General features: G+C 40.9%; 1 protein-coding gene across 6 annotated transcripts in view; it reads right to left on the minus strand.

Annotated features, from left to right (window-relative positions):
- spryd3 (SPRY domain containing 3) overlaps positions 1-24,554 on the minus strand; it is a 92,241-nt gene that overhangs the window by 57,281 nt on the left and 10,406 nt on the right. For 5 of the 6 annotated variants that reach the window (XM_024384017.2, XM_024384015.2, XM_024384013.2 and 2 more), the window contains exons 3-5: positions 17,945-18,020; positions 718-842; positions 278-413 (exon numbers count right to left, since the gene is read on the minus strand). In XM_024384017.2, coding sequence (XP_024239785.1) covers positions 278-413; positions 718-842; positions 17,945-18,020 — 337 coding nt within the window. The remainder of the gene's footprint in view (positions 1-277; positions 414-717; positions 843-17,944; positions 18,021-24,554) is intronic. The other variant, XM_042303703.1, reaches the window with a different exon arrangement.

The following is a 24,554-nucleotide window of genomic DNA, read 5'->3' on the forward strand; positions in this document are numbered from 1 at the left end:
AACGTGGTGTCAGCATTGACCACCTGCTTCACTAAAATTGATCAACGGTTAATCATTATGTACAGGTTGACAAAATAATGAAGAAAATTAGGGATACAAAGTATCAAATTTATTGCCTCTGCCCTTCTTGGGTATTAACAAGGCTTAGCGACATTTGACCTAGCTTGTAAAACACCTGCATTCCCCTTTAAGCAGCGGTCAAGAGCACTGAAGTTAAGCCCCTATTATTTGATGGTCTCTCATTGTGGAACTTGGGCAAAAGCAAGGAGCAACTCACCTCTTTGCCATTCTTGGTGAAAAAGACTGTGGTCAACCCAGCCTCGATGGTATCACAGTATATTCCACAGCCAATCCTGTCACCACGGTTGCATTTGGGCCCAAACTGCTGGCCCACAGGGTTCCCATCGTACAGCCTATACATAAGAAAAAGGATAACAGTGACTCATTGAGCCTTATTCACACTGGACAATGCCGTAGGACATTATCATGCCTGTGGTGTAAATATTTTTGTGGTGGTAAAAAAAAATAGACATTGGTCTTAAAAATGGGACTTCCTGCTAAAATAAAGGTGAAATAAATCAATAAAAATAAGGTCCATAGCATCTCTGAAAGTCCCTGCAATTAGCCTACATCCATAACAAAACATCTTAGAGGTCAAACTGAGGAGCTGGTATGACTGAGGCCTACTTGCGGTCATCTGCATGGTGTGAGACTTACTTGCCGTCATCAGCGTGGTAGGCTACAGACTGTGGCAGCCAGCCTGGCTGATGGTCCAGCTTGTAGAACTGTGGCACCAGGCCTACTGCTATCGTCCCTCTCACCCCTGTGTCCATTATGGTCACCTAGGTCAAGAAATCAAGAAAGCGTGCCCTTAGGTAATGTGCTGACTAACGGAAGATAAACAGAACAATTGAAAAAGATATTCGCACTCTCATCTCTCCTTGAAGTGGATTTAGGCTATTTGAACATAACACACAGTCCACTGTAACAGCCAGAAACAATACCTACATGATTCATAACAATTCACCTATGTAAGAAGACACAAGCATGATAAATAACAAGTAGTCTATTCAAGAAAGTAAAGATGTGGCACACACACATTTTCATATGGGATAGAATATTGATGCATGTGTGACCAATGTTCCCTCAAAAATATTTTTGGCATTGAGCAAATTTCTGACTGAACATTTTGTGATGTTTGATGCAAGAAACCATTTGACTAAATAAAATTCCTTATTTCCATACCATTATTATAGAAAATCTGACAAATTATGCTACCCTCTGCCTATTGGCCTCATAGGTTATTCAAGTCCGTCTCAAAATACAGGACTGCCCCTTACAGACAAAAAGCTCTTTACCAGACTTGAAATGCACACATTTTCTGCTTTTTAGGAAGCAATCACTCCCCCATTGCGGACTAGAAATGATCTATAACTGGACTAATAACTCACGAACAAAGAATATGATAAAATGTACACACCTGGCTACATGCAGCTCTTGCTTTGATCTCAAAACAAGCGCATCTACTCACGACCACTCATGCTGTAAACACAGTGCAGGTCAAACTGAATGGCACAGATCCATATGGCAATGGTCTATTTGCATATTGGGATACTGCAGCTCTGATTGGTTATGGAGCACAGATCTGTGTAGAGTTTGGGCCAGAGTCGTGCCTGTGAATGCAATAGAATCCTACTCCAATGCACTCTGCCTACAAGAAAATCACTTGCATACTTCTTTTTGTTTCGGTATGTTGCAATTGAAAGTGGCTAATATTGTGTTGATTCGATCACAATTCGAACAATAGAGGGAAACTTTGATAGAGTTAACTAAAGGGGAAAACTAGAAAGCTGAGTGAAGTTCAATGTGCTTCTCTGCAGATGCTGATATTTCTTCTGCGCGCCAGTCCCAGGGAGCTACGCACCCACAGCTTAGAGGGAACATTGTGTGACACATACCCAGGTGCGTACCACAATGCTGGTGTTTCACAATTAGATCGGGGAGGAGTGAGACATTTAGGCCTAACAGAAAATCGAACAGTCAACAGTTACTGTGAGAACTTCACTGAGTCACAACTTTAAATGGAAAACTACTGTCAGGGGCTGCTATTAAATCATTGACTTTTCAACCCCAGCCTCTCCTCTCTCTCACATACGCACACACCCGGCCTGACTGGCCGACTCCATACCAGTCTACAGCTGGATGGCCCACCGCCTCCCCAGGCTCCCCACTGCCCTGGGCAACCACCCCTCTCTGCCTTCTCAGCGAGCCAGGCAGGGAGAGAGAGAGAGATACAGTCACAGCCAGCGGCTGGCAGTAGAGCCAAGCATAAGTAGGTGAAAGGTGATTCAGCCCATACAGGAGAGGGTAGTCCTCCTGTGCCTCTGGCTGCAAACCTGTCCAACACTCACTCTCTCTGAAAACACAGTGGAAGTCTCTCTAGCTCAGTGGAAGTCTTGACCCATTGTTCACCAGTCTTGGGATACCCGGTTCAAATACAGACCCTTCTACCTCCCGAGAGAGAATTTCAGCTGTTATCGTGACTGCTGTATATAATCCACCTCAGAACAAGAAAAACAACAGGTTGGCACTTAAACTGTATGAGGCTATAAACAAGCAGGAAATCTTGTACCCGGAGGCTGAATTTCTTGTTGCCGGTGATTTTAATTCTGCGTCATTAAGACACGTGATGTCCAACTTCCATCAACAAGTCCCCTTCGCCTAGACAACTGTTACTCTACCCACAAGCAAGCATACAAGGCCCTCGTTCGTAGCAGAAGCCCCTAGCAGAAACTCAAACAGGAAGTACCCATGATGCACAGAGGCTATGCTACAGGACTGATGTGCTAGCACTGACTAGAATAAGTTCCGGGACTACGGCGATAGCGCCAACGAGCTAACCACCTCAATCACTGGCTCCGCCGCCCACCATATGTGGCAGGGGCTACAGTCAATTACAGATTAAAAAAGGAAGACCCAGCCATGATCTTCCCAACGATGCCTTTGTACCAGAGAACCCCAACGCATTTTACGCTTCGACAAAAAACAACAGCGGGCCATGCATGAGGGCCCCCGCCGACCCAGGGGACTGGGGATTTCACTCTCCGAGGCCGATGTAAGGTTTTTAAATCAGGTCAACACCCGTGGGCTGTGTTCTCAGAGCACTCAGTATCACTTATCTGTAATCATGAAGTGCTTTGAAAGGCTGTTTATAGCACACAACTCAAATCCTCCCAGACACCCTACACCAGGGATCATCAACTAGATTCAGCCAGGGGACAATTTTGTTACTGAGCGGATGGTCAAAGGAGCTGGAACATAATTACAAATCATTTGTAGACTTCAAATTCACTGCAAGAAGCCCCAGCGGGTCGCGTTAATAGTCAAGAAATCTGCATTTTCAAGAACGCAGAACATCAAAAATGTGCGCTTTAAACTATTTCACCTACGTTTTATATTGAAAATGAACAGTTTTCTTTGCTTCAACAGACTGATCGGGGGCGTGCAACTATAGCTTCCATTCAAAGAAAATACATTAGTGCAACACATTCAGCAGAAAATAGCTTAAATTACATCAGATTACAACAGAAGTGCAATGCTATTTAGCTAGCAGCCACACAAGTAAATAAGCTAAAAGTGAAAAAGCATGTTCTTTTTTTGCAAAAATTATCCATTGCCATCATATTTCTAATGTTTATCATAGAAGGATTGCAGCCAGCAACATTGACTGAGTATTTTGCTATACAGTACCTTCGGAATGTATTCAGACCCCTTGACTTTTTCCACATTTTGTTAGGTTACAGCCTTATTCTACACACAATACCCCATAATGAAAAAGCCAAACAGTTTTTTTTATTTTTTATTGTTGCTAAATATCACATACGTAAGTATTCAGACCTTTTACTCAGTACTTTGTTGAAGAACTTTTGGCAGAGATTACAGCCTCGAGTGTTCTTGGGTATGACGCTACAAGCGCGGCCCATTCTTCTCTGTAGATCATCTAAAGCTATGTCAAGTTGGATGGGGAGCATAGCTACACAGTTATTTTCAGGTCTCCCCAGAGATGTTTGATCGGGTTCATGGCTGGGCTCTGGCCTGGCCACTCAAGGACTTCCCTTGAAGCCACTCCTGCATTGCCTTGGCTGTGTACTTAGGGTTGTTGTCCTGTTGGAAGGTGAACCTTCACCCCAGTCTGAGGTTCTGACCTCTCTGGAGCAGGTTTTTATCAAGGATTTTGCTGTACTTTGTTCCATTAATCTTTGCATCGATCCTGACTAGTTTCCCATTCCCTGCCGCTGAAAATACATCCCCACAGCATGATGCCGCCACCACGCTTCACCGTAGGGATGGTGCCAGGTCTCCTCCAAATGTGACATTTGGCATGCATTCCAAAGAGTTCAATCTTGGTTTCATCTGACCAGAGAATCTTGTTTCTTATGGTCTGAGAGTCCTTTATGTGCCTTTTGGCAAACTCCAAGCGGGCTGTCATGTGCCTTTTACTGAGGAGTGGCTCCCATCTGGCCACTCTACCATAAATGCCTAATTGGTGGAGTACTGCAGAGTTGGCTGTCCTTCTGAACGTTTCTCCCAGAGTCCCTCTGTGGAGATGGAGCTCTGTCAGAGTTACCATCGGGTTCTTGGTCACCTCCCTGACCAAGGCCCTTCTCCCCTGATTGCGCAGTTTGGCCGGGCAGCCAGCTCTAGGAAGAGTCTTGGTGGTTCCAAACTTCTTTCATTTAAGAATGACGGAGGCATCTGTTCTTGGGGACCTACAATGCTGCAGAATATTTTGGGTTACCCTTCCCTAGATTTGTGCTTCGATACAATCCTGTCTCGGAGCTCTACAGACAATTACTACGACCTCATGGCTTTGTTTGTGCTCTGACATGCACTGTCAACTGTGGGACCTTATATAGACAGGTGTGTGCCTTTCCAAATCATTCCCAATCAATTGAATTTAGCACAGGTGGACTACAATCAAGTTGTATAAACATCTCAAGGATGATCAATGGAAACAAGATGCAGCAGAGCTCAATTTTGAGTCTCATATCAAAGGGTCTGAATACTTATGTCAATAAGGTATCTCTGTTATTTGTTTTTAATACATTTGCAAACATATTTAAAAACCTGTTTTGTCTTTTTCATTACGGGGTATCGTGTGCATTGCTGAGATTTAAAAAAAATAAAAATAATAATAATAATAATAATGTTTTAATCCATTTTAGAATAAGGCTGTAACTTCACAAAATGTGGAAAATGTCAAGGGATCTGAATACTTTTTAATCTTGCATATTACCGAGAAAAGTACGAGAGAAAAATAGAGTGTCTACAGAAAGTATTCACACGCCTTTTAAACCCCATTTTGTTGTCTTAGAGCCTGAATTTAAAATGGATTAAACTGAAATGTTATGTTACTGACCTACATACAATACCCCTTATTATTTTTAGACATTTTAAAGATGAAAAGCTGAAATCAAAAAGTATTTCAACCCCTTTGATATGGCAAGCATCAGGAGTAAAAATTTGCATAGACTCACTCTGTGTGCAATGATGGTGTTTAAAATGAGGTAGTAATTCAGATCATCTCTGTACCCCACACATACATGTACAATTATCTGTAAGGTCCCTCAGTCGAGCAGTGCATTTCAAACACAGATTCAACCACAAAGACCAGGGAGATTTTCCAATGCCTCGCATAGAAGGGTACCTACTGGTAAATGGGTAAAAAAAAATAAAAAGCAGACATTGAATATCCCTTTGAGCATGGTGAAGTTATTAATTACACTTTGGATGGTATATCGATACACCCAGTCACGACAAAGCTCCCGAGTGGCGCAGCTGTCGAAGGCACCGCATCTCAGCGCAAGAGGCGTCACTACAGTCCCTGGCTCAAATACAGGCTGTATCACATTCGGCCGTGATTGGGAGTCCCATAGCGCGGCACACAATAGGCCCAGCATTGTCCGGGTTTGGCCGGGATAGGCCGTTGTTGTAAATAAGAATTTGTTCTTGACTTGCCAAGTTAAATAAAGGTTAAATAAATGTAAAAGATACAGGCATCCTTCTTAACTCAGATACCGGAGAGGAACAAAACTGCTCAGGGATTTCACAATGAGGCCAATGGCAACTTTAAAACAGTTAGTGTTTAATGGCTGGGATAGGAGAAGACCGGATGGATCAACTACTAGTGAAAACAGGGAAGCCTGTACAGAATAAAAATATTCAAAAACATGCATCCTGTTTTTAACAAGGCACGAAAGTAAAACTGCAAAAAAATGTGGCAAGGAAATCAACTTTATGTCCTGAATACAAAGCATTATGTTTTGGGCAAATCCAATGCATCACTGAGTACCACTTCATATTTTCAAGCATTGTGGTGGCTGAATCATATTATGGGTATGCTTGTAACTGGAAAGGATTAGGGAGTTTTTGGTGGGGATAAAAAGAAACAGAAGAGCTAAGCACCGGCAATATCCTAAAGGAAAACCTGGTTGTCTGCTTTCCATCAGACACTGGGAGATACATTTGCCTAAAACAAAGCCAAATATATCCTTGAGTTGCTTACCAAGACGACGTTGAATGTTCCCTAAGTGGCCTAGTTACAGTTTTGACTTAAAATCGACTTGAAAATTTGTTAAGATTTGAAAATGGTTGTCTAGCAAATAATCAACTTGACAGAGCTTGAAGAATAAAACAAATAATGTGCAAATATTGTACAATCCAAGTCTTAGAGACTTGAATTGACTAAGGGGTGTGAATACTTATGTAAATTAGATATTTATGTATTCCATTTTTAAAAAACATTTTCACTTTTTCATTATGGGGTGTCGATTGGTGAGAACTTTAATCCATTTAGAATTTAGGCTGCAACAACAAAATGTGGAATAAGTCAAGGGGTATGAATACTTTCTTTTTTATTTTACCCCCTTTTCTCCCCAATTTCGTGGTATCCAATTGTTAGTAGTTTTACTATCTTGTCTCGTCGCTCCAATTCCCGTACGGGCTCGGGAGAGACGAAAGTCCAAATGAAGCACAAAATGAGTCTGACACTGAGCAGAAAAACTAAGAACTGTTAACAAAATTCAGCAAGATATTCCTTATGCGTTTTATAATTCTTTTTTTCCTGGGTAAAGAAAATTCTGTGTTAACGTGACCCCTGTGCCCAAACAGATCAAATATTTGACTTACACAAATATTTTCAAACCTTGCTTACATTTACATCTCTCTCTTATATGTGGGAATAGTTTGGGAAAGATTTCTAAAATAAAAATCTATTGGAACTGATTTGCTGGTGTTTTTACAATCTTATAACCAACAATTCTTCTATTTTTTTGTTATCAGTTGAGGAAACCTGCGCTAGACCCACTCCAATTTGCATACCGCCCCAACAGACCCAGACATAGTAATCTCAAGTGCACTCCACACTGCCCTCACCGAAACGAAACAAAAGGAATACCTGTGTGAGAATTCTGTTTAATCGACTACAGATCAGCGTTAAACACAATAGTCCCCTCCAGGCTCGTCACCAAGCTTGGGACCCTGGGTCTGAACACCTCCCTATGCAACTGGTTTTCATAACAATCGGAAATCGATTGCAAAAAAATGTGACACCGATTTGGTAGAATTTTTATTTTTTTACACCTTTATATAATTAGGCAAGTCAGTTAAGAACACATTCTTATTTTCAATGACGGCCTAGGAATGCTGGGTTAACTGCCTTGTTCAGAACGAAAGATTTTCACCTTGTCAGCTCGGGGATTCAATCTTACAACCTTATGGTTAACTAGTCCAACGCTCTAACCACCTGCCTTACATTGCACTCCACGAGGAGCCTGCCTGTTACGTGAATGCAGTAAGAAGCCAAGGTAAGTTGCTAGCTAGCATTAAACTTATCTTATAAAAAACAATCATAATCACTAGTTAACTACACATGGTTGATGATATTACTAGTTTATCTAGCGTGTCCTGCGTTGCATATAATCGATGCGGTGCGCATTCGCGAAAAAGGATTGTCGTTGCTCCAATGTGTACCTAACCATAAACATCAATGCCTTTCTTAAAATCAAAACACAAATATATATTTTTAAACCTGCATATTTAGTTATTATTGCCTGTTAACATGAATTTATTTTAACTAGGGAAATTGTGTCACTTCTCTTGCAACAGAGTCAGGGTATATGCAGCAGTTTGGGCCGCCTGGCTCATTGCGAACTGTGTGAAGACTATTTCTTCCTAACAAAAACATCCAACTTCGCCAAACGGAGGATGCTTTAACAAAAGCGCATTTGCAAAAAAAAACACAATCGTTGCACGACTGTACCTAATCATAAACATCAATGCCTTTCTTAAAATCAACACACAGAAGTATATATTTTTAAACCTGCATATTTAGCAAAAATAAATCCAGGTTAGCAGGCAATATTAACCAGGTTAAATTGTGTCACTTCTCTTGGGTTCATTGCACGCAGAGTCAGGGAATATGCAACAGTTTGGGCCACCTGGCTCGTTGTGAACTAATTTGCCTGAATTTTACGTAATTATGACATAACATTGTACAACCTTCAATGTAACAGCAATATTTAGACTTAGGGATGCCACCCGTTAGATAAAATACAGAACGGTTCCGTATTTCACAGAAAGAATAAACGTTTTGTTTTCGAAATGATAGTTTCCGGATTCGACCATATTAATGACCAAAGGCTCGTATTTCTGTGTGTTATTATGTTATAATTAAGTATGATTTGATATTTGATAGAGCAGTCTGACTGAGCGATGCTAGGCAGCAGCAGCTCTTCGCAATGCTTCAAGCATTGAGCTGTTTATGACTTCAAGCCTATCAATTCCCGAGATTAGGCTGGTGTAACCGATGTGAAATGGCGAGCTAGTTAGCGGGGTGCACGCTAATAGCGTTTCAAACGTCACTCGCTCTGAGACTTGGAGTAGTTGTTCCCCTTGTGGAGCAATGGGTAATGATGATTCGAGGGTGGCTGTTGTCGATGTTTTCCTAGTTCGAGTCCAGGTAGGGGCGAGGAGAGGGACAGAAGCTATACTGTTACACTGGCAATACTAAAGTGCCTATAAGAACATCCAATAGTCAAAGGTATATTAAATACAAATGATATAGGAGAGAAATAGTCCTATAATTCCTACAACCTAAAACTTCTTACCTGGGAATATTGAAGACTCATGTTAAAAGAAACCACCAGCTTTCATAAGTTCTCATGTTCTGAGCAAGGAACTTTTTTTTTTACATAGCACATATTGCACTTTTACTTTCTTCTCCAAACACTTTGTTTTTACATTATCTAAACCAAATTGACAGGTTTCATTATTTGAGGCTAAATTGATTTTATTGATGTATGATATTAAGTTAAAATAAGCGTTCATTCAGTATTGTTGGAATTGTCATTGTCATTATTACAAATAATATATAGCTTTTTTTATTTATTTTTTTGGTCCGCCAATAATCGGTATTGAAAAATCATAATCGTTCGACCTCTAATCTGCATTGATTTTTATATATATATATATATATATATATATATATATATATATATATATATATATATATATATATATATATATATATATATTATTTTTGCACCGGCTCTATGCACATTTACATGACTCTACACACACACTCCATTTGCTCACACACACATACCGTATGACAGCGAGATGTTTTATTATCTCGCCGTCAAACTGTGTTCTACCGTGTTTGATCTTGCCTAGCCATCTTGTTTAAAGGACCACAATGGAAATAAGTCCAATACTTTGTGTGTTATCCTCGATGATTTTACTCATGTGCATGTATAGCTATTGAGTTATGTATACTTGTTTTTTCAATGGTCAAATTAATAAAACACTCACTCAATAATCATATACGCTGCTGCTACTCTGTTTATCATACTGTATATCCTGATGCCTAGTCACCTTACCCCTACACATACAGTATCTACCCCGTCCACGGCAATATATCTCTGCACATTGTAAATATGGTATTGGAATTGACCCTGGAACTGACCCTGTTTATAGCTTACTTACTTTCTCGTCTTATTCTTATATTTCTCGTTTTTGTTCTACTTTCCAAAGGCTGGGCCTAATTTAGTGCATAAGAGATCATACAAGAGGTTTTGTAGTGCATCCTATGTTGAAGATGTAAAGAGTATTTGCTGGTCTGTTGTGTGTAATGAGGAGCAACCAGACGCTGCACTTGATGCATTTATGAAATGGCTTATTCCAGCTACTAATAAGCACGCACCCATTGACTAAAAACTGCTAAAACCCTGTGGATTGATGAGGAATTGAAAAGTGGTACGGTTGAGAGGGACGAGGCAAAAGGAATGGCAAATAAGGCTGGCTGCGCAGCTGATCGTCAAACGTACTGTAAATTGAGAAAACGTGACTAAACTAAAGAGGGGGGGAAAAACGTATTATGAAACACAGATAAATTATATAAAGAATAGGGCTGGGCATTGTACCAGATTTGACTATATAGTGGTATTGATACATGGACTGGTTTGCGTTTTAACTCTACCATCTATAACGGTATTTAAATGCTTGGTTTGTTAAATGTGATATGCTGTGTGTAACATCCATTTTTATAATTTACTCCGTTACTTGAGTCATCTCACTCTTTTCACACAATCCTAGCCCTGCCCAGTCACTCAAGGAGCGCATTTGTTGTTGCACACCATGAGACAGTTGTGTTCAGTCAATGCAGCACAACAATGTTGATGACAACGATGCCGTTTCCACTTTGCATCTTAATATAAATCCACAAGCGTTCTATAATTTCACTATTAGTTTGTGTCTCTTGCATCTGTAAACATCTAGTTTTCTTAGTAAGCTGTGGCTACATTGTGTTAACCACTAACGCTAAATCATTAGCTAATAAATGTACTGAGTCAGAGCAAATGTAGATAGCTATACAGCCTGATACCAGTGATGGTGTAGGCCTAAATCAGCATGTTGTTTGTGCAACAGTATCTTCTAAACGAAAGAGGATTTGGTGAAGCATGAGTATGTTAGCTACATGAAGTAGCTAAAAGAAAACATTTCATGTAGCCAAAGATTATAGGGTCCCCTAGGAAAAACACTGACCAACACTTTGGTTCCTACCCTGTTACAATAACTCCTCCCTGGCATTTTAATTCGTTGTCATGTGAAACACTGTATTCAAAGTGCCTACTATTATGTTCCAACTATAGAATTATAAATCATTCCATTTCCATGACAAGTTTTTTTAATCTAAATCACAAGTCAAATCGCAATTGCAACATTTGGTTAAAAATAAGGCAAAGATCTTTTGCCAATATCATGCAGCCCTACGTGGCAGTGTGGAAACAATCTCAAATGAGTGTAGGAAATGCAGTAATTGATTAAAATGCAGAAAATAATTTAGACAAATCAGAATGAAGAAAGACCCATTGGAATCACTTAGAATGTATGTGTTGCCACCCTAGTGTCACTCACTACTTATAAAGCAAAATTGAATTTGCATTAATCTAAAACATAAAATACTGTCAAATTATATTTTGGCCATATCGCCAAGCCCTAATAAAGAATGATAGTAAAAAGCAAACTCACTCCATCCTTCATTGAATCAGATGACTCATTCATCACAAATCCAACTGATATTGCCATCTACTTTCATTTGCAAGATTAGCAAACTTAGGCAATGCCAACAACAAACTCTGAACCTACACAGCCATTCATAACTCATCAAATTATGAAAGACAAGCATTGTAAAAAAAAGAGTGTGTAAGCATTGGAAAAATTATTGTTGTCAATCAACAATGACAAGCCACCTGGGGCTGGATGGAAATTTACTGAGGATGATAGCGGACTATATTGCCACTCCTATTTGCCATCTCTTTAATCTAAGCCTACAGAACAGTAAGTGCCCTCAGGCCTGGAAGGAAGCAAAAGTCATTCCACTACAGAAGAATAGCAAAGCAGGGAGGGGCACTCAACATGTACAGCACTTACACAAATGACTGATGATTGGCTGAAAGAAATGTATGAGAAGCTAGTAGGAGTTGTTTTTTCAGACTTCAGTGCAGCTTTTGACATTATTGATCATAATAGGCTGCTGGAAAAATGCTTTATTGTCGATTGAGAGTTCCCTATTTAACAGAACACAGAAGGTGTTCTTTAATGGAAGCCTCTCCAACATGATCCAGGTAGAGTCGGGCATTCCCCAGGGCAGTTGTCTAGGCCCCTTACTATTTTCAATCTTTACTAATGACCTGCCACTGTTACTGAATAAAGCCTGTGTGTCTATGTATGCTGATGACTAAACAGTATACACATCAGCTACCACAACAAGTTAAATCACTGCAATACCTAAAGAACTGCAGTCTGTTTTAGAATGGGTGGAAAGTAATAAGATAGTACTAAATATTTCAAAAACGAAATACATTTTATTTGGGACAAACCATTCACTAAACATCAACTAAATCTTGAAATGAATGTGAAAATTGAGCAACTTAAGGAGACTAAACTGCTTTGAGTAACCCTGGATTGTAAACTGTCATGGTCAAAACATATTGATGCAACAGTAGCTAAGATGGGGAGAGGTCTGTTTGTAATAAAGCGCTTCTCTGCTTTCTTGACATTGCTCAGCAAAACAAGTCCTACACACCCTAGTTTTGTTCACACCAGGACTACTCCCCAGTCAAATGGTCAAGTGCCACCAAGAGAGACATAGGCAAATTACAGTTTGCCCAGAACAGAGCAGCACAGCTGACTCTTAAATATACCCAGAGAGCTAACATCAATGACATACATGTCAATCTCTCCTGGCTCAAAGTAGAGGAGAGATTGACTGCATCAATCTCTGTCTTTGTGAGGGGTTTTAACATGTTGAAAGCACCAAGCTGTCTGTTCAAACGACTAGCACAAAGCTCAGAGACCCATGCATACCCCACAAGACATGTCACCAGGGGTCTCTTGCCCCAGGACACTCCCCATAACCAGAAGAGACTCCGGGAAACACACACTACTGCACAGAGCCATGACTTCATGGAACTATATTCCACATCAAGTAACTCTTGCGAGCAGTAAAATCAAATCTAAAGAACAGAAAACTACACCTTATGTAATAACACAGACTGTAAAGAGACACACGCACACACACACACTAATATTGTTTTATGGCATTATTATTAGAGGTCGACCGATTATGATTTTTCAACGTCGATACAGATTATTGGAGGACCAAAAAAAAGACGATACCGATTAAATTGGCCGATTTTAATTTTTTTATTTGTAATAATGACAATTACAACAATACTGAATGAACACTTATTTTAACTTAATATAATACATCAATAAAATCAATTTAGCCTCAAATAAATAATGAAACATGTTCAATTTGGTTTAAATAATGCAAAAACAAAGTGTTGGAGAAGAAAGTAAAAGTGCAATATGTGCCATGTAAGAAAGCTAACGTTACAGTTCCTTGCTCAGAACATGAGAACATATGAAAGCTGGTGGTTCCTTTTAACATGAGTCTTCAATATTCCCAGGTAAGAAGTTTTAGGTTGTTGTTATTATAGGAATTATAGGACTATTTCCCTCTATACCATTTGTATTTCATTAACCTTTGACTATTGGATGTTCTTAAAGGCACTTTAGTATTGCCAGTGTAACAGTATAGCTTACGTCCCTCTCCTCGCTCCTACCTGGGCTCGAACCAGCAACACAACGACAACAGCCACCATCGAAGCAGCATTACCCATGCAGAGCAAGGGGAACAACTACTAGAAGGCTCAGAGCGAGTGACGTTTGAAATGCTATTAGCGCACGCTAACTAGCTAGCCATTTCACTTTGGTTACACCAGCCTCATCTTGGGAGTTGATAGGCTTGAAGTCATGAACAACGCAATGCTTGACACACAAGGAAGAGCTGCTGGCAAAACGCACGAAAGTGCTGTTTGAATTCATGTTTACGCGCCTGCTTCTGTCTACCACCACTCAGTCAGATACTTAGATACTTGTATGCTCAGTCAGTTTATATGCAATGCAGGACACGCTAGATAATATCTAGTAATATCGTCAACCATGTGTAGTTAACTAGTGATTATGATTGATTGTTTTTTATAAGATAAGTTTAATGCTAGCTAGCAACTTACCTTGGCTTACTGCATTCACGTAACAGGCAGTCTCCTTGTGGAGTGCAACGAGAGAGAGGCAGATCGTTATTGCGTTGGACGAGTTAACTGTAAGGTTGCAAGATTGGATCCCCCCGAACTGACAAGGTGAAAATCTGTCGTTCTGCCCCTGAACAAGGAAGTTAACCCACCGTTCCTAGGCCGTCATTGAAAATAAGAATGTGTTCTTAACTGACTTGCCTAGTTAAATAAAAAGTACAAAAAATAAATACAATTTTAAAATTAATTTCACAAAAAAATACATAAAAAATAAATAAATAAATATCGGCGCCCAAAAATACAGATTTCCGATTGTTATGAAAACTTGAAATCGGCCCTAATTAATCGGCCATTCCGATTAATCGGTCGACCTCTAGTTATTATACACTTTGTGTTGTAGAAATGTTGTGGTGTAATGATGTTGTATGATGTATATTTTTTGTGGTTGGTATATTTTTTGTGTGATGTGCCTTAATGTGCTTGGAACCCAGGAAGAGTAGCCGCTGCTTTGGCAGAGGAACCAATGGGATAGTCCTAAAAGTGCAAATTCTGCCTATCCGGCAATTTAGCAAGCTCAATCACATTAAGTTTTTGAAAGAAAACACTATTTGAACCCAGATTCTGGGCTGGATCCCACATGATTATTCACAGTCTGAAACTGAACTCCTTGGGTTTTTGAGTGAAAGTCCAGGTCTCACTCACCTGTTCTCCTCCGCACTCATTCGAGGAAACTTTTTGATCAGTTCAGTTGAATCTCTAGGCTTTTACATTACTGGCTGTACTGCACTTGACACTTGACAGGTTCAAATACATTAGTAGAAGGTACTTTAAAGCTTATAAATGTCTGAATGAAAGGTTCACAGATGCAGCTGGGCTTAGATAGGCTGATGAAATTGGAATGGACTTTGAATGGATTGAAATGGAATTCAAATAAAATGTTGAAATAAGTGGAATGCCACAAATCCCAGATGTTCTTCTGCTGGATTCACAGAAGACAGATAGGCCTAGATTTGAGTGCACAGGGGCAGTGTCTGACGAAGGTGAAATTATTTCCTTGTGAAAGCATAATGAGGAAACATGAGGATACTAGTGACGCATACTCTGAAAGGCAAATGACCTTTATGGGAAAGAATGCCCCCAAACTTTCAATATCTGGGGGAATTTCACAGGATGTGCGTCACGCCGAATGAGAATTGAGAACCGGATCACATAAAGTATGGATGTGGAGTTCTTTAAAGATCACTTCTCAACTTCTAACTGTAAATGTCAAACTCATTTAATCTAACTTGCAGATAGCCATCAGACTCCAACTGTGACTAGCATTTGAGAATGATTTTGGTTACCCTTTTCTTTGATAAAAAGGGATCCGGTTCTGAGAAACTCTGGTATCTTGCTTGGAAAATGGCCTCTAGCTTGCACACATACACATCTCATGTAGGTCAGGAGCATGAGGAACATCACTTTCAACAACATGTCAGCACTGACGCTACTAAGAAAAGCTTTCTGCATAAAATTACACTGCAGTGTTATAATATTCTCATATTAGGCTAAGTTTACAACCTAAGTTTAGTATGGTAACATGTTACATACTTAAAAGGATTTGTAAAGGGGTTATACAGTAAGTAGGCCTAGCATTTAAACAATTATCAACTACTTATAAACCCTTTATTCTTAATCTATACCTCAAGGCTCATGGATTTGATCGCTTATTTGCTTGAATTTGAAGAAAAAAAAATCTGGGAAATTTGGATAACTAGAGCCACTATCAACTTGCTGTGGAGTCGTGGAGACAAGCTCTGAAAGAGGCGACTTCTGGATGCTGGCCTTCTAGGCAGAGTACTCTGTCCAGTGTCTGTGTTCTTTTGCACATCTTAATAATTTATTTTTATTGGTCAGTCCGAGATATGGATTTTTCTTTGCAACTCTGTCTAGAAGGCAAGCAAGTCGCCTCTTTACTGTTGACGTTCAGACTGGTGTTTTGCGGGTACTTTTTAATGAAGCTGCCAGTTGAGGACTTGTGAGTCGTCTTTTTCTCAAACTAGACACTCTAATATACTTGTCCTCTTGCTCAGTTGTGCACCGGGCCCTCCCACTTATCTTTCTATTCTGGTTAGAGACAGTTTTTGCTGTTCTGTGAAGGGAGTAGTACACAAGGTTGTACCAGATATTCAGTTTCTTGGCAATTTTTCACATGGAATAGCCTTCATTTCTCAGAACAAGAATAGACTGACGAGTTTCAGAAGAAAGTCCTTTGTTTCTGGCCATTTTGAGCCTCTATTCGAACCCACAAATGCTGATGCTCCAGATACTCAACAAGTCTAAAGAAGGTCAGTTTTATTGCTTCTTATCAGAACAACAGTTTTCAGCTGTGCTAACATAATTGCAAAAGGGTTTTATAATGATCAATTAGCCTTTTAAAATGATAAACTTGGATTAGCAAACACCACTTGCCATTGGAACACAGGAGTGATGGTTGCTGATAAATGGGCCCCTTTACGCCAATGTGGATATTCCATAAAACATTTTTTTATTTTTTTATAAGCTGTTTCCAGCAATAGTCATTTACAACATTAACAATGTCTACATTGTATTTCTGATCAATTTGATGTTATTTTAAATTGACAAAGTGTTTTTCTTTTAAAAACAAAAAACTTTTCAACGGTAGTGTATCCTCCAAACACCGGCTTCTAGGGCATTATCACGTTTATACAACGGGTTACCAACATATTCAAATAATGATATACATATTTTCATGGAACATTTTTATTTTCATGAATTTATTCATACTATTTCATCCTTCCACAAGAAATACTCCCGACACAAATCTAGGGTTGCTACCCAAGCCGGCAGGTCGTTCGTTCTATCGGTTCGGTTGACAGTCATTGAGTCTTTTTGTTCTGTATATATGGACAGTCATTTGTTCTATTGCCATACATACAGCACCAGTCAGAAGTTTGGACACACCTACTCATTGCAGGGTATTTATTTATACATTGTAGAATAAGTGAAGACACCAAAACTATGAAATAACATATGGAATCATGTAGTAACCCAAAAGGTGTTAAACAACTCAAAATATATTTTACATTTGAGATTCTTCAAAGTAGCCACCCTTTGCCTTGATGACACCTTTGCACACGCTTGGCATTCTCTAAACCAACTTCACCTGAAGGAGTTCCCACATATGCTCTACAATTGTTGGCTGCTTTTCCTTCACTCTGTGCTCCAACTCATCCCGAACCATCTCAATTAGGTTTGGATAATGTCTAGATGTTTTATATAGTGGAGATCAAGTTTATAAATTGCCTGGCTGGACTGATGAGACAGTGGATTGCACAGTCAAATGGAACAGAGTTAATAGGCATTTTAACGCCATAGCTTTAGCCGTTGATAACTTGTGGAATAGACAGCGGCTGGAATCCGATTTTAACCAATCAGCATTCAGGATTTTTAAAATTTTATTTAACTAGGCAAGTCAGTTAAGAACAAATTCTTATTTACAATGATGGCCTAGGAACAGTGGGTTAACTGCCTTGTTCAGGGGCAGAATGACAAGTTTACCTTGTCAGCTCAGGGATTCGATCTAGCAACCTTTCGGTTACTGGCCTGGCCCAATGCTCTAACCACTAGGCTACCTGCTGCCCCTATTAGCATTAGACCCACCCATTGTACAATTGAAAATAATAACTGCTTAGAAGCGTGCAAGGCACACACATTTCAAAAGATAAGGCTATCATCATCTAAGGATACTAATCATTGGTGAAAATAAAACAGGTGTTAACACTTACCTCAAAGTAGCAGTTTCCCTTTGATAAGGGACGGGGAGCCACATAGCAGCCAACCTCATCAGAGTTCCCTTGATAGCTGAAGAGAAATAACAAGGAAACACTTCCACTCAGACATCTGCAAATTATAAGGTGAAGATCCTAGTTTGAGATAAGAGCCAGGGGCACTTTTGGGGGGGCATAAGCTGAATTTAGTTGTCGTATAATAATAGTCAAAATTGTTTTAATATATTCAGTTTTAGGAGAAGGGAGATTCAATGTTATATTCAAGTAGAAACACTTAACCAAAAGCAGTTTTTCCATTTTCACATTATTTTACAAGCAGAATGGCGCGGTTGGGAGATGCTTAATTTCCAACATTTCTAAACAATCAAAAACATTATTTTTTGAGACAGAGGTGTCACCAAAGCTGTGTTGTATTAAGTACTGTATGTCGTAGTTGTATTCATTAGGTACAGTGCCTTCGGAAACTATTCAGATCCCTTCCCTTTTTCCAGTTATGTTACAGCCTTACTCTAAAAAAAAAAATATTTTTAAAATAAATATATATTATTTATTTATTTTAATTGCAAAAAAAATCTAAAAACCTGTTTCTGGAAACAGGTTCTTAGACATTTTTGCGAATGTATTGAAAATACATAAGTATTCAGACCCTTTGCTATGGGACTCGAAATTCCTCTCAAGGGCATCCTGTTTCCAGTCCACCTGTGGTAAATGTTGTTTATATGTTGTTTATACAACTTGGAGTCCACCTGTGCTAAATTCAATTGAAAGGACATGATTTGGAAAGGAACACACCCAGTCTATATAAAAGGTCCCACAATTGACAGTGCATGTCAGAGCAAAAACCAAGCTTGACCCATGATGTCGAAGGAATTGTCAGTAGAGCTCCGAGGCGGGATTGTGTCGAGGCACAGATCTAGGGAAGGGAACCAAAACATTTCTGCAGCATTGAAGGTCCCCAACAACACAGTGGCCTCCATCCTCCTTAAAAGGAAGAAGATTGGAAGCACCAAGACTCTTCCTAGGGCTGGCACCCAGGCAAACTGAGCAATCGGGGGAGAAGGGCCTTGGACAGGGAGGTGACCAAGAACCCGGAGGTGACCAAGAACCCAGTGGTCACTGACAGAACTCCAGAGTTCCTCTGTGGAGATGGGAGAAACGTTCATACGGACAACCATCTCAGCAGCACCAAATCAGGCCTTCATGTTAGTGGCCAGACGGCAGTCACTCCTCAGTAAAAGGCACATGACTGCCACATGGAGTTTGCCAAAAGGCCCTGAAAGACTCTTTAGACCATGATAATTGATATCATCTGGTCTGATGAAACCAAGATTGAACTCTTTGGCCTGAATGCCAAGCGTTACCTTTGGAAGAAAACTGGCACCATACCTAAAGTGAAGCATGGTGGTGACAGCATCATGCAGTGGGGACGTTTTTCAGCGGCAGGGACTGGGAGACTAGTCAGGATCGAGCAAAAGATGAATGGAGCGAAGTACAGATAAATCCTTGATGAAAGGATCTCAGGACCTCAGACTGGGTCTAAGGTTCACCTTCCAACAGGACAACAAACCTAAGCACACAGCCATGACAAGTGTCTTCAGGACAAGTCTCTGAATTTCCTTGAGTGGCCCTGCTTGACCCTGGACTTGAACCCCATCGAACATCTCTGGAGAGACCTGAAAATAGCTGTGTAGCAACACTCCACATCCAACCTGATAGAGCTTGAGAGGATCTGTAGATAAGAATGAAAGAAACTCCCCAAATTACAGGTGTGCCAAGCTTGTCACGTCATTTCATAAATTAGCAAACATTTCTAAAATCCTGTTTGGCATTGTCATTATTGGGTATTGTGTGTAGATGGATGAGGGGGAAAAAATTATTGAATCAATTTTAGAATAAGGCTGTAAGGTAACAAAATGTGGAAAAGGTCAAGGGGTCTGAATACTTTCCAAAGGCACTGTATGCCTTTCAAAGTGGCATTACAAGCACAAAACATTAACAAAAAATGACAACTGTGCCCATTTGAATGCCAATTAATCGTTACCCCAAATTATATTATTGTCAGGGCCCTAGTTTGGAGTTAACTTTCTAGCTAATTGGCTGTTAGAGTTTATACTTCATCCAATTATGTGGGGAGGTCAAAATAAATCTACCAAATCAATTCATTTTAAAATGTTGATTACTTGTCATTGCCATTATAATTCAGTGGAAAGGACATATGGAAAAAAACTTGTTTTGCTAACATGAGGGTCCCTGGGTCACCGGATTCTCTGGGCGGGGTCCCTGAGCAATAGGTTGAATACCCCTGGTTTAGATAGCTGGCTAGACCAACTTCCCAATCTAAAAAGAAATGGCTGACATAGGCTAATTGAGTGACTTTCAGTGACTGACACTAAAACAGAAAAAACACATTTCAAAATTTCACCTTGTGTATTCTACTACTCTAACTCAACAGTAAGGGGTGGCACCAGTTGCCCAGCCCTGGTATAGAAGCACCATATTTTAATTCAAGACTATCAGATAGGCCTACATGCAAAGAGTTTCATAAAGCTTAAACTTATTAAATTAAACAATTACGAGTCTTTAAAGCCCCCATGCAGTACATCAAACAAACAAAGTGATCATAAACATTGACACTGTATATGACATGAGCTTTATGAAATCAACTAAAATTGAATTGGTCGCATACACATATTTAGCAGATGTTATTGCAGGTGCAGCGAAATGCTTGTCTTCCTTCCAACTGTGCAGTAATAAAAAATATAAAAAAATACTCCAAAGTTTCTTAGGAGCTAGGAACCAGGTGACCACGTCTATCGGCGCCATCTTGTCTATGATATGGAAATGTGAAGTTCCCATTTGGACTCAGGCTTGCTTGTAAGGCTTGCTTGTACAACATCAAAGTGGTATTTACTATAATCCTCAACGTCTCATCTTTCAAAATACATAGTCCTCTTAAATTTATAGCATTTCCCTCAGATAACAAAACATTTTCAAAAGTTGCCCAATTAGCAGGAGTGATGGGGGCGACTTATTGTCGCACAAGGTGCTCAAATTCAGAACAGCTTTCAGTCAAATCCCATACAGCGTTGTGAAGCGCAGAGGCAGAGCTCTGACATCATGTATAGCATGTACATGCACTGTGTTCCAATTTAGGCATTTATAATAATACACTGCTCAAAAAAATAAAGGGAACACTTAAACAACACAATGTAATTCCAAGTCAATCACACTTCTGTGAAATCAAACTGTCCACTTAGGAAGCAACACTGATTGACAATAAATGTCACATGCTGTTGTGCAAATGGAATAGACAACAGGTGGAAATTATAGGCAATTAGCAAGACACCCCCAATAAAGGAGTGGTTCTGCAGGTGGTAACCACAGACCACTTCTCAGTTCCTATGCTTCCTGGCTGATTTTTTGGTCACTTTTGAATGCTGGCGGTGCTTTCACTCTAGTGGTAGCATGAGATGGAGTCTACAACCCACACAAGTGGCTCAGGTAGTGCAGCTCATCCAGGATGGCACATCATTACGAGCTGTGGCAAAAAGGTTTGCTGTGTCTGTCAGCGTAGGGTCCAGAACATGGAGGCGCTACCAGGAGACAGGCCAGTACATCAGGAGACGTGGAGGAGGCCGTAGGAGGGCAACAACCCAGCAGCAGGACCGCTACCTCCGCCTTTGTGCAAGGAGGAGCACTGCCAGAGCCCTGCAAAATGACCTCCAGCAGGCCACCAATGTGCATGTGTCTGCTCAAACGGTCAGAAACAGACTCCATGAGGGTGGTATGAGGGCCCGACGTCCACAGGTGGGGGTTGTGGTTACAGCCCAACACCGTGCAGGACGTTTGGCATTTGCCAGAGAACACCAAGATTGGCAAAGTCGCCACTGGCGCCCTGTGCTCTTCACAGATGAAAGCAGGTTCACATTGAGCACATGTGACAGACGTGACAGTCTGGAGACGCCATGGAGAACGTTCTGCTGCCTGCAACATCCTCCAGCATGACCGGTTTGGCGGTGGGTCAGTCATGGTGTGGGGTGGCATTTCTTTGGGGGGCCGCACAGCCCTCCATGTGCTCGTCAGAGGTAGCCTGACTGCCATTAGGTACCGAGATGAGATCCTCAGACCCCTTGTGAGACCATATGCTGGTGCGGTTGGCCCTGGGTTCCTCCTAATGCAAGACAATGCTAGACCTGAATCCAATTGAGCACATCTGGGACATCATGTCTCGCTCCATCCACCACAGACTGTCCAGGAGTTGGCAGATGCTTTAGTCCAGGTCTGGGAGGAGATCCCTCAGGAGACCATCCGCCACCTCATCAGGAGCATGCATAGGCGTTGTAGGGAGGTCATACAGGCACGTGGAAGCCGCACACACTACTGAGCCTCATTTTGACTTGTTTTAAGGACATTACATCAAAGTTGGATCTGCCTGTAGTGTGGTTTTCCACTTTAATTTTGAGTGTGACTCCAAATCCAGACCTCCATGGGTTGATAAATTTGATTTCCATTGATAATTGTGTGATTTTGTTGTCAGCACATTCAACTATGTAAAGAAAAAAGAATGTAATAAGAATATTTCATTCATTCAGATCTAGGATGTGTTATTTTAGTGTTCCCTTTATTTTTTTGAGCAGTGTATATTCAGTAGTGTTCTCAAAGCTCAACATAGTAAACAATACAAATTAAATTACAATATAAAACATCATACATTTAGAATCAAGGCAGGAAATAGAAATACATCCTAAATGGACTTTCCAGATTAGGACTATAGGAAAGAGTCTGTAGAAATGTGTTTTAAGGGTCCTTAAAAGTTCTGATTGATGGAGCGGCTCTCAGATGATCAGGGAGAACATTCCATAGGCGAGGGGCAGGGGAGCAGAAGGCTCGGTCCCCCATAGTACGGAGATGTGTCTTGGGGAATTGAATAAGTAGGGAGTCGCTCAAGAAACTCCCTTCAAACATTGATAGAAATGTAGTCCCCGATGTAGGTAGGACCCAATCCATTTGAGGTTATAAACACTAGGAAGATTAAAGTCAACCCTATTGTTGACCGGTAGCCAGTGGAGTTCAGCAAGGACGGGGAGATGTGGGCTGACTTCTTGGTCCTGATCAGTACTCTGGCAGAGTTGTAGCCTCTGAAGTGATTTGGCTGGAAGGGTCCCCAAACAGTGTTGCCGTAATCAAGCCAGGAGAAGTTGAAGACGTGGACAAGTTTCTCCGCATCTGGCTGGGAGGGCAAATGTTTGAGCTGGGCATTGTTTCTCAGATGGAAAAATGATCTTTTGCAGATGTTTTATATGGGCATCAAAGACAGAAGTATCAATCTTGACTCCCAGGTTGGAGAGATGACAAAGGACAGATGGATGTCTTGGCCGTCAATTGTAGGGCAGCATTGGGGACCTGCTTGGGTATCCCAATAAGCATAGCTTCAGGATTTCTGCTGTTCAGCTGAAGGAAGTTCTCTATATCCATGCCCTGATGTCATCTATGCAGCTGCTACATTTTGCTTGGGCTGAGATGGTGTCTGGTTTGGTGTTAATATATACTTAGGTATCATCAGCGTAGCAGTGGAAGTTGATGTTTGGACGAGAGAGAGCATGTAGATAAGGAACAGAATAGGCCCCAAAACAGACCACTGTGGGACACCACGTGACTGAAGACTTCTCAGATCTGGACTCTCCAATCGTGATGTATTGCTTCCCATTGGAGCGGTAGGAGGATAACCAATTCAGAGCAGTTCTAAGAGGAGGAGGAGGAGGCTAGCTGATCCAGAATCTGCAGCCATCAGTAGGTAATTGGTAACTTTCACCAGAGCTGTTTCGGTGCAAGGACCAGAAGAGAGACTGGAAAACTTTGTACAGCGGATTGGAAGACAGATGGGATTGAAGTTGGTTTGCAACTACTTTTTCCAGTCTTTTGATAGGAAGGGGAGGTTGGAGATAAGCAGGGGAGGTTGGCGATAGGCCTGTAGTTGGATAGGATGTCATGGTTAAGGTTGAGTTTCTTCAATAAGGGGGTGACTGCAGCGGTTTTGAAGAGTGATGGTATCTCCCCGGTCAGCAGGGACTTGTTGAGGAGGGTGGTATCAAACTGAAGCAGGCTAGATGAGCAGGTTTGGAGTAGGGATGTAGGGATAGGGTCAAGGGAGCAAGTGGTGACCTTCATTTTAAAAAGATGATTGACTGCATAGTGGTTTATGTTGCTGAGGGGAGGGGCAGACTACGTTGGGGGCTCAGGAGGTGGGGTGCAGGTCGTTTTGGACCATGAGCCATAATGTTTGTTCTAATGTTGTCAACCTTACTCTGAGAAGCGATTGCACTGCTCAGATGAGCCTGCAGGAGGGCATGAGTTTGCAGGGTTGAGAAGGCGGTTGATGGTTGAGAACAGGGTTCTGGGGTTAGTTTTGTTCGTGTCAATCATGGTAGAAGGCAGCAGTAGAAGACTGATCCTGCTGCTTTTAGGGCAGCAGAGTAGCTTGTTTGGTGGTCTTTGTAGGCCAGTAATGGGACAGTGAGGCCATCCTTCCACTAGCGCTTCTCAAGCTTGCGGCCATGACTCTTTATTCCGCACAGTTCATCAGTGAACCAGGGTGAAGAGCATTGGA

This window comes from Oncorhynchus tshawytscha, linkage group LG22, assembly GCF_018296145.1.
Source record: "Oncorhynchus tshawytscha isolate Ot180627B linkage group LG22, Otsh_v2.0, whole genome shotgun sequence".
In the NCBI taxonomy this organism is placed as follows: Eukaryota; Metazoa; Chordata; class Actinopteri; order Salmoniformes; family Salmonidae; genus Oncorhynchus; species Oncorhynchus tshawytscha.